Source organism: Eucalyptus grandis, chromosome 3 (assembly GCF_016545825.1).
Source record: "Eucalyptus grandis isolate ANBG69807.140 chromosome 3, ASM1654582v1, whole genome shotgun sequence".
NCBI lineage: Eukaryota > Viridiplantae > Streptophyta > Magnoliopsida > Myrtales > Myrtaceae > Eucalyptus > Eucalyptus grandis.
The window spans coordinates 17,797,587-17,808,713 of record NC_052614.1 but is presented as its reverse complement, the minus strand read 5'-3'; the positions used below and the strand labels follow the sequence as shown (position 1 = coordinate 17,808,713).

The window sequence follows — 11,127 nt, the reverse complement described above, 5'->3', positions numbered from 1 at the left end:
TTACAAATTATTTTACCTGAAAAAAAAATATTCCACGATAGTCGATATTGGACTGTAACAAAAAAAAAAAGGGTTAATATCTTGAAAAACCCTAAACTGGTACACATGTGACAAATTTACCCCAAACTATTTTTTTGACCACCAAAAACCCAAAATTGGTATACCTTTGACAAATTTACCCTAAACTGGTACACTTGTGACAAATTTACCCTCTATTAGTTTTAGTTAAAGGAAAGTTAAATAACACGTGACAATTGACCGGTATATCAATTTGAGATTTTACACTCTGTTTGTCATAGTTTATAATTTTTGTGATTTTTTTGTGGTATTAATCTAATTTTTCGGATGGTATATTAGTCACAAATTTACCGGTTTGATTTTTTTTTTGTAGTCAAATAAATTAATTTGGGGTAAATTTGTCATAAATGTACCGGTTATGGTTGTTTATAGTTAGTCGAGTAAATTTGTCACGTTATACCAGGTTTGGGGTTTTTCATGGTCAAAAAAATAATTTTGGGTAAATTTATCATATGTGTACCAGTTTGAGGTTTTTTAAGGTATTAACCAAAAAAAAAAGATTTATTTATGATCCGTGACAGCATCAGATATACGGTGCCTGATTGAATAATCCCTGTAGCCTAGTCTCAGTACATAGATCAAAAATTGATTTTTAAGGCGGAGATTCATCCGCGCACGGTGGACGCGCCGCCGAAACGACAAGATTTGAGGTCGTTTCGTTCTCCTTCGGCATCGCCTCTTTCGTTCGGGTACAGTCTCGATTCCACCTCGTCCCGTTTGTTCGCTCCTCCGCAGCGCATTCGTCTCTGCACCTCAGGTGTTCGCGAAAATGCCCGAGTGAAGCTGCTGGCCTCGGAGGCTCGTGTCTCGATCAGCAGCTGCTTCTTGGGTGTTTTCTTGAGGTGGGTCGATTCGGTTTTCGACGATCATGCTTTCCTGATCGGTACAAAGTTGGCTACTTGGAGGGCTGTCGCAATTACACTGCTTCTTCCAACCCATTAAACTCCAGCTCAAACCTGAGAAAGAAGGGAAGTAAAAGAGACATCTCTGTATGCATAGCGTGATTGCTAGACGTTGCTTTTGCACCGGGGCTCCGCGGCCTTGGCTGTTCGTCGGCTTGGGCAATCCCGGGGATAAGTACAGAGGAACCAGGCATAATGTGCGTAGCTGAACCCAGTCACTGTGCACTAAAATATGTTTTCTTTTTTTGTTTTTTTGCTGGAATTCCTAGTTGCGGAACCGTTAGTTCTGTGTTTGGGTTATGATCGAGCAGGTAGGGTTCGAAATGATCGATGCTTTTGCCGAATCACAAGGGATTCCAATGAGCACGGTCCACTGCAAAGCTATGTTCGGGCAAGGCAGGTGCTCAGTGATTTTCGTTTCAGCTTTATTTTGTGAGGAGCGCGTGGGTTGCATTTAATTTGGTGGATGGAACATTGATGCAGGTTTTGTTGGTGATGTCCCTGTATTTCTTGCAAAGCCTCAGACTTACATGAATCTGAGTGGCGAGTCGGTAAGCCGTCTCAATGGTGTTTTCTTCCCTACTCTGGATACTTACTAGGCTGAATTGCGAACTGATTTTCCTGCCCTTTGTAAGATGGGCCGGCTTAAGTGAGAGATGGTTATGTCGTAGGAGAATATCAGGGTTCTAAAAGTTGTAGAAGTAGAATGAATAGAATGAAATCCCTTATTTGAAATTTTCTGTTTTGTATGGGGATTGTGTGAAATTCAGTGAGGACTTGTACATCATAAATAAAGGTTGAAATGAAGATTATGTTGACACTAATAACCAATGATGTCATGTGGAGTTTGCATTCCTCTTGAGGTTTTCAAATTCTGTTGATTGATGTTACTTTGTGCTAATAAATGGACTTGTTGGCTGTCCAACTTCAATGCTCGTTCATCATTGTATTACGAGTTGGTTGGAAAATCAAAGTGTTGGTTTTCTAAGTGACTTAACATGGAGAAATAAGTGAGGAAGTTTAAAGAACTAATGTTGTTATTAGTGGGATGATTAGATGAGTCACCCTTTTGTCTTTTATTGATGATAAATCCTTTTCAAAATGTTTTTGAGTAAATTCATCTTTGCTCAAATCTTGGCCATGTGGGTCTTTCCAGAGTCATTTTATTCCTTGTCATTTGAGCAGATAGATTATCTCTTTTTCTTTATAAGACTTCTAGATTTCGTGGTTTTCTACTGTTTACTTGTACAACATAGCAAAGACCATGGTCTATGAAGTGTATCACTTAGTAGGCTCTATGTAACCATTTCATTGTCATGCCAAAGTCTTCGAAATCTGTTTTTTCTGTTGAAAAAAATTCATGACGTGCTTTGATGAGATCATGCACGAAAGATAAAAGTTCAGTTTGGCTTCTAGTACAATTTTACGTTGACATTTTTACCTTTGAAGCTTTCTGAAGGTGCATGATATGGAAGGTTGAATGAATGGCATTATTGGATAGCAATTTTGGCAAGTAGTGCTCATCCAGGCTTAATAGTAATGCAGCATGTGTTCGCTTTGTTTAATTACAGGCTGGACCTTTGGCTGCTTATTATAAGCTGCCTCTTAATAGGGTGCTTGTGGTAATTTGCTCTTCCATATTGATGTTTTCCCTATTGGCTTACATTGAATGAGTTTCTCTGTGTGTAATAATTGGTCATCTTTATTCAGTTTCATGATGACATGGACTTGCCATGTGGGGTGCTTCGGCTTCAACCTAAAGGTGGTCATGGAAGTCACAATGGGTAAGGACAAAAGTTTACATTAGATAGCCATCTTTGGTTGCTCTTCAATTTGTCTTTGTTGTGCTAGAGTACATTGGATAGCCTGCAGAGCACACCTTTGTGCATGCTTACTGATAATTTTTTGTGTTCAAGGTATGACAGTGTCATGAGACCTTGAATTATGTTATGACTCTGTCGTTCTGTCATTAGCGTAGCTTCTCTTGACTGCCCAGCTATTCTCTAGATTCCTGGAGGACGAATACTGTGCAACTTAGCACTTTCGAACTATGGTCTTCTTATACCAGGGGTTTTTATGGGAATAAAAACTAAATTTGGGACTTGGTGGCTACAGAGAGGGATATCTTAACCCACATGTAGAGAATGGTTGTTTATTACTCAGTAGTTGCTGGGAACTTCTAAGGAATGTACAAGAGTTTCTAGAATGGAATGACTTGTGCAGAGGGGTTACACCCAGGTTCTAGGGGATATATTGGAAACATTAATGGTTGGACTAAAGTAGATTGGGCATGAGAGAAGAAATATGCATATCTAGTTGGTTTAGATGCCAAGCATAGAGTGGTAGTTTGACTTGGAGGCTTCAGGAGGTGGCAAGCAGTGAGCAACATGCTGTCAGAAACTCTTTATTGTAAATTTTGCCTGCTTCAATGAATGTACCACAGCGGTGTATCAACAAGAGGGCTAAGTATGGGATCTCTCCACTTTGCATTCTTGGTGAAGCAAAATGGTTAGATGGTTGGTTTGGTTCCCTTACATCATAAAGCCATTGGCATTGACATATCATGCTTGCAAATGACCCAGGAAAAAAAAAAAAAAACTCAAGCCCACAAGAAAAGGTCAGTGTGTATGGTGGCCTTTTCCATACAAGCCTGACTTCAATCCCATCAAGTCAAAAGTGTCTCTAAAACTTCCTTAAAATTGGGAATGACCCAAGATCCTGCACCTAATACCAACTCAATGCTGCATGCAATGCAGGTGAGAATCCCTATCACAAGTTCTTTGATAATAAATTGGATAAACAGCCAAGAACTAAATATATATAGGATAATTTTATTTTTTTTAAAAAAAGGCATGTCCGCAATGCCTGGTTTACACCTCGACAATGTAGAAATGAATAAATCTGATGAAACGTAAATTGGTTTCCTAGTGTTCTGGGAAGTTTTGGTTGTCTCCTGTTGGTGCAATTCCGACTGCCTCATATGACCTGCAATTCTGAAGGATTAAAACCAATTGCTTTGACTTTTGAGGTTACTAATGGGATTTCTAGTAGTTTCATGCACTTTGGTTACTGAAGTACTGAAGTACTGCTCTCTCTCTCTGCATTAGGCTGAAGAGTGTAATATATCATTTTCGAGGAAACAGAGAATTTGCTCGGCTGAGAATTGGTAAAGTTTCTGGCACTGTTTAGTTTACTCGCCTCTTTCATGAAGTAAATCATTTATATCTCTGTGCATGTGGATGTGTGTAGGTATTGGGAGGCCTCCTGGGCAGATGGATCCCAAAGCATTCTTGCTTCAAAAATTCAATCAGACAGCGAGGGAGCGGGTAAGCATGTAATTGCTTACTGGTCATATACTAGGCATCCTAATCCATATTAAACAACATTAGGTACAGGACAAAAGAAAACATGATCCAGCTATGAAACATGTTAGATAAACAAAGCATTACTATCCAATGATATTATCTGATAATAATCGATGCTTCTCTTACTATGAAGTTTTGACAGGTTTCGATAATGTTTCCTTTTTTTCTTTTTTTTACACAAATCTATTTTTCAGTGGCGTGTATAATCCTACTTTACTTCCACAATAGTCCATGATGATGCCCCCAGTTTTAAAACTTTATCAAACAAATAATAGCGGATTAATCTTTCTTTAGGTTTTGTTTCCATATCTTCAATCAGCATGCAACATTACTTAGTGATATTGATGATATGATCTGTGGTTTTGACAAACTAGATTGATGTCGCTTTGCAAGAGGGAGCTGATGCTCTGAAGCTTGTCTTGTCCAAAGGCTTGACAGAGAGTACAAGATGCTTCAATATGGAACAAAAGTACAAGCATATAAGATTGCAAACCCTGCCTACATAAAGAAGAATAGGTATCAACTGTAGCTCAGAGGAAATTTCTTCTTCAAACTTTTCTCTTGGTTTCGCTTCTATTTCTTTCTTCAACAGTGTGTAAGTGGCTCGTGTCTGCTGGCTGGTATCATAGGGAGTGAATTCATTTTCTGAATGTGAAAATGCTCGAGTATACATGGATGACCATAATTTGTCAGAATTGTTTTACTGATTAAGCCTAGTTAGTCTTGTGAGCTTTGGTGCTAAATAGAGAAAACTATGGGAGACTTCAGATGGAATAATTTCATTTTCCCATCATCCAAAGTGAGAGAAATTGGTAATTTGTGGCATATTTAGCAGAGAAATTTTTAGGAAAGGCAATGTAGAGCTTCTTAAGCTACTGTTGTTCAGAGTGGTTTTTCACCTTTCCTAATGATTCCCATCGTAGATTGATTGTGCATCCTTAATCAGGACACGACATTGGATCAGACGCGTGAAATATAATCCCTTATTAAAACGAGCTCAATTATAAGACGATGATGCAATATGCTGATGCCATATTTCCATACCGTGCCAAGTTGGGTGTCTTTAGTTTGCTTTAATATAGGAATCTATCGAATTGCATATATCCCATTTCTTCTTTGGAACATGACTACAAATAGGATCGGTTTTTCTCGACCTGTAACTCTGAGAAAAGAGCGTTCCTACACCTTCTACTAAAACAGCTCGATAAATCTAAATGTGGGACTGGATGGCGTGGTTATAATTCCATCAAAGATCCGGACCAACACCGACACCAGGTCGATCCAATTTTGCCTTGAAGTATTTGGAATGTTGATCAGTGCCGACTAACTCATTGGGTATACTACTAACAAGCTATCAGTCATCTCCTTGTGGTCACTTGGTCTGCATTTGGTAATGCTCTAGGAAACAAGTGTTTATGTTCTTTTGTTCCCGAGACAGAAATAGAATGGAAATATGTTTGGTAAGTTTTTTGTTCTCGAGAGCAGATTTGGAACAAAAGAAACAAAAATGAAAGTTACTTCTTGTTTACAGGAACGACTCAATAAATAAGAAACAAGTTTTTTTTCCTCTTCCTCTTCTTCTTCCCCTAGCTGATTGTTGGAGCCCCACCAGCCCTCGGTGAGGTCGCCCGAGGTCGCGGACCACCGGCGAACCCCCGAGCCTCGTCGTGGCTGGGTGGTCAAGGACAAGCACCTCATCGGCCACCAAGAACCCCCCGGAGCTTGTCGTGGTTGGGCAAGGCTCCCTCGAGGTTGATGACCTTGTCGCCCTTGTCTAGCCGATCGTCGGCCTTGGCCACTGGAGGAAGGAGAAGAAAAAAATGTAATAAAATTACTAATAAATCAAAAAAAAAAAATTCAAGTCATAAAAATGTATGAGATTATACTAAACACATTTTTTTTTTCCGGAGAATAGAAATTTTGTATAATTATCAAATGCATTCAAATGTTTAGAAACTGTTCTAAAAAAAAAAAAAATCTAATATATATTCTCAGGAATTACCATACGAACCCTTAGTCTTGTTTTTCCCATCCCCATGATGTCATCTTGATTGATTGATTAAAGGGATGATTGTAGTTCTTCCCACGTGATCCCAAGTGGCCAATGATTCAAAAACTGGGTGCTCGCCACACAACCAAAGTGCAATTGGAACCTGATCTCATCAAAGGTCCATTTGTCTCACTGGTCAGAATGCATGCCTGTGGAGTGCATTGTTTCAAAGGAATTTGTCACTGAGGATGATACTTTTCAGTATGATACACCTCCACATCGATATCTTTCGGCAGACTATTACGATACGCAAGCGAATAAATTAGCCATTTTAACCGAGACTTTATGCGTCTCGATAGGTTGATTTCCTCGTATCGGAAGAACTTTCCCATTTAACAATAGATGTATCTTAAAAATTTCATGAACTTTTCGCATGGAGCTAGAAGTATTTTGGGCATGAAAGGCTACCGATGTTCTCCACTAATCAAAACCGCGGTCTCTTTGGCCTCTTGTCAAGTGCCAAAGTGCCAAAATAGATGCATTTTTATAGTTGTAGGGAAAGTTACCCAAATTTTTTTTTGAATATGTTGTGTGGATTCCAATTTAATTTTAATTTTTTTTTTCAATTTGGTCAACATAGTTTTAAATCTTTAATGATTTTTCAATGTAATCCACCAATCACTTTAGATTGGAAATCGAAGACATGGAGGTCTACTCAGTGTTGGCGGTTTTATATGGCACAACCGATGACAAATATTAAAGAAATAAATTGAAATATGTTTTTTCCATTTTTTTTGTTTTCTTTTATTTCTTTTTTCCACATCAGTGTTCATTGTGTCATCATCTCCTTCCACTTCATCTTCAAAAGGACATCACTATGGTGGGGCGGCATAAAAAGAAGATGAACAATGAGAAAAAGGGAAAAAGAAAAAAAAAAACGGAATAGTAAAAAGTTTAAGGAAAAAAAGAAGAAGACCATGTAGAAAAAATGGGAAGGAGAAACAAAAAATTTATAAAATTTCTTAAAGCCACGTCATATTGAATGAAATCAATACATTCAAATCACCGATTGTGTTATGTAGAAGATTGGTGTTGACTTGGATCACTACATCAATAATTTCTAAGCTTAAAATAGCCAAATAAACTATATGGAAAAATTATCAAAAAAATTTAGGATTACATAAATCAACTTAAAATATTTAACTAAATTAATATCCGTACAATAAATTTATGACATTTTAAATAAGTTCCCTAAATGTGTTTTGCCAAAAGCTACCAATTTTTCTCTTCTATAACTATTGTTGCTCGTGTTTTAAGCAATAAGACGACATAAGTGTGTAAGGATAATTTATCCACACAACATGTATCATCGCTTCGTGGCAAAAGAGGGATTCCAACATAGGTTCTCAATTGGACGACTTGCTTAAAGCACTCTAAACCAAAACATGGGGTCATTAAGGCCATGTTTGCAACAATTCTTTTTTAAAAATTTCCATTTTCCTGGTCCCTGAACAGAAAAAAAAAAAAATCTATTTGATTAACGGCAGCTATTTTTTTTTTATTTTCAGAATAGGTCAGTGGCTATGGAATAAAGAAATAAGAAGTTAAAAAAAAAATCTATTTCCTTGTTTTTAGAAACAATTTTTGAGACAAGTTATCTTCTCTTTCTTTTTTTTTGCCTTTTCTTCTTCCTCCCTAGCTGATTATCAGGCCTTGGGGCCCGTCACCAACTTTGACCTCACCGTGGCCTGGCGACGGGCTAGAGGAGGAGGAACAAAGAAGAAAAAAAAAGATAAAAATCTCAGAAAATTATTAAAAATTTTAAAAAATTATGTCATAAAAAATTTGAGACTCGTACCATATACATTCTTATTCTTTTTCTATTCCGAAATTAGAAACTTTGTGCAGTTATCAAACGTGTTCCAATACTTAGATACTCCTCCAAAAAATATAAATGGAACTAAATAAAATTTATTCTGAAATATTACCAAACGCATTTTTATTTGCTCCATTCGGCCAAACATTTGGATAGATGGACCAAAATAAATGATTCAATAGGAAATTCAGAAATTGAGTTGCTAGACTTTCGGCAACGCAGCTATCGAAAGAAAAAGACTACCTCGACTCGATGAGATTTAGTCGTATGCTGTATAAGCCCGTCCTGGCAAGCAAACCTCATCGATGATGATTCGCGTAGTTGCGTGCAAATTACTCATCAAATTATGCTACTTCTGTCATCTTAAATCAGGAAATGACATACAAGCAATGATTAGGGCCATGGACTATACTAACCAAGGAGGGATTCTAGAGGCTCCTCCGATTTTTTATTTGAGTCAAGACAAGAGGAGAGTGGCCAATGCGAAGACTTCCTCGAATGGTTTTTATTGGCAAGGTTGTCTTGAATCATGATCTCACACCTTTCGTATATTCTAAAACAAATGCCGGGTTGGCTAATCGCTTTGGACTACGTCCCCCTATCAGCCTCCACAATTGACCCCATGATTTTATACTATAAAACTGTTAGGAAATTGATTGGTCGTCTTAGGCAACTTCCCAAATCTTACATCTCGCGACGACCCAACAAGTCTTGTCGATAGAAATTATTAGGATACACCATGGATTGACTTTTTTTTTTTTTTTAATAATTAAGATGAAGAAGAGACATCGACGATAGTGCTAGTAAATTTATGAACAGAATTTCACATATGCAATGTAAAAATGAGCGAAGAACTTACATATTTCTAATAGATGGTTTCGGTATCCATGTGTGAAATTTCTTTTGACAAAATAAAGGGAAAAAAAAAAAAGCAAAGTGAGTTGCTATATTATGTATTCATTGAAATAAAAAAAAATGATTAACTTTTGATTGTTATCGACATATGACAGACTTAATCGATGAGAGTAGGATGTGGTGAAAATGGAAGTCGATGAATAGAATAAGCAACAATTCTGAGGGTACTTAGACCTCACCAATAAAATGAAGACACCGCAGGTTATAAACAAGAGCTTTCACTAGTGATGAGGTCATCGACACTACTTGTGGATAATTGTTGCTGCATAGAGGATTAGGAAATTATTTCTTCGTTCAAATCCAATAGCTACTCGTAAGTAACCATTGACTATAAAAATATATAAATGGCCAATGGACACACAAAATCTTTTGCCTTATCTTAGGGGCCAATCATGCGAAAAAGCCAAGCCCCATTTCTGCGCACGCTCAAAAAAGTTCCCACTTCGAAAAAGCGCTTGCATCACCTGATCTTCTCGGTCAACTTTATGACACATTCGACTCTATTAAGTTGAAAAAAAAAAAAAAATCTTCAAATTAGTATATTTATAATAAATTTATTCAAAATTAATTTTAATCACAAAAATCTTTGATACATTTCCGACAAATTTATCATAAATTAATTTTTGGATGGCAATTGTGACAAGTAACAAGTAGTGCTCATCTTCAATAGTAATGCAGCATGTGTTCGCTTTGTTTAATTGCAGGCTGGACCTCTGGCTGCTTATTATAAGCTGCCTCTTAATAGGGTGCTCGTGGTAATTTGCTCTTCCATATTGATGTTTCTCTATTGGCTTGCATTGAATGAGTTTCTTTCAGTGTAACAATTGGTCATCTTTATTTAGATTCATGATGACATGGACTTGCCATGTGGGGTGCTTCGGCTTCAACATAAAGGTGGTCATGGAAGTCACAATGGGTAAGGACTAGAGATCACATTAGATAGCCATCTTTAGTTGCTCTTCAATTCGTCTTTGTTGTGCTACATTACATTGGATAGCCTGCAGAGCACACCTTTTGTGCATGCTTACTGCTAATTTTTCGTGTTCAAGGTATGACAGTGTCATGAGACCTTGAATCATGTTACAACTCTCTTGTTCTGTCATTAGTGTAGCTTCTCTTGACTGCCCAGCTATTCTCCAGATTCCTGGAGGACTAATGCTGTGCAACTTGACTCTCTCAGACTACAGTCTTCTTATACCAGGGGTTTTTATGGGAATAAAACTAAATCTGGGACTTGGTGGCTACAGAAAGGGATATCTTAACCCACATGTAGAGAATGGTTGTCTTTTATTCGGTAATTGCTGAAAACTTCTAAGGTATGTACAAGAGTTTCTAGAATGGAATGACTTGTGCAGAGGTGTTACACCCAGGTTCTAGAGGATATATTGGAAACATTAATAGTTGGACTAAAGTAGATGGGGCATGAGAGAAGAAATATACAGATCTAGTTGGTTTATATGCCAAACATAGAGTGCTGGTTTGACTTGGAGGCTTTGGGAGATGGTAAGCAGCAAGCAACGTGCTGTCGGAAAAGACTTTATCGCAAATTTTGCCCATTCTAGTGAATGAACCAAAGCAGTGTCTCAACGAGAGGGCTAAGTACGGGATCTCTCCACTTTGCATTATCAATGAAGCAAAATGGATAGACAGTTGGTTAGGTTCCCTTACATCATAAGGCCATTGGCACTGACATATCATCTAAGTGTCATAAGGAAATGAGTCAACATAATGCTTGCAAATGGCAAAAAGGAAAAATAAAACTCAAGCCAACAAGAAAAGGTCAGTGTGTATGGTGGCCTTCTGCATAAGAGCCTGACTTTGATCCCATCAAGTCAAAAGTGTCTCTAAAACTTCCTTAAAAATGGAAATGACGTGATCCTGCGACCAATACCAACTTAATGCTGCATCCAATGCCGGTGAGAACCTCCCTATCACAAGTTCTTTGCTAAAAAATAGGACAAATGGTCAAGAACTAAATAAATGTAGGATAGATGTAAAAAA

General features: G+C 37.6%; 1 protein-coding gene across 3 annotated transcripts; it reads left to right on the top strand.

The window, feature by feature from the left end:
- The first annotated feature begins 625 nt into the window (after positions 1-625).
- Positions 626-5,127, top strand: LOC104436920 (peptidyl-tRNA hydrolase, mitochondrial). 3 transcript variants are annotated; one of them, XM_010049777.3, is made up of 9 exons: positions 626-767; positions 836-1,177; positions 1,292-1,376; positions 1,464-1,531; positions 2,552-2,602; positions 2,691-2,764; positions 4,088-4,146; positions 4,230-4,306; positions 4,720-5,127. In XM_010049777.3, exons 2-9 carry the CDS (start codon positions 1,070-1,072, stop codon positions 4,849-4,851), a joined length of 654 nt encoding a protein of 217 aa, XP_010048079.2. In that variant the 5' UTR covers positions 626-767; positions 836-1,069; the 3' UTR covers positions 4,852-5,127. The 3 variants fall into 3 exon arrangements, with proteins under 3 accessions (XP_010048079.2, XP_010048078.2, XP_010048080.2); XM_010049776.3 differs by having other exon boundaries at positions 626-1,177; XM_010049778.3 differs by lacking the exon at positions 2,552-2,602 and having other exon boundaries at positions 626-1,177.
- The last annotated feature ends 6,000 nt before the right edge of the window (positions 5,128-11,127 follow it).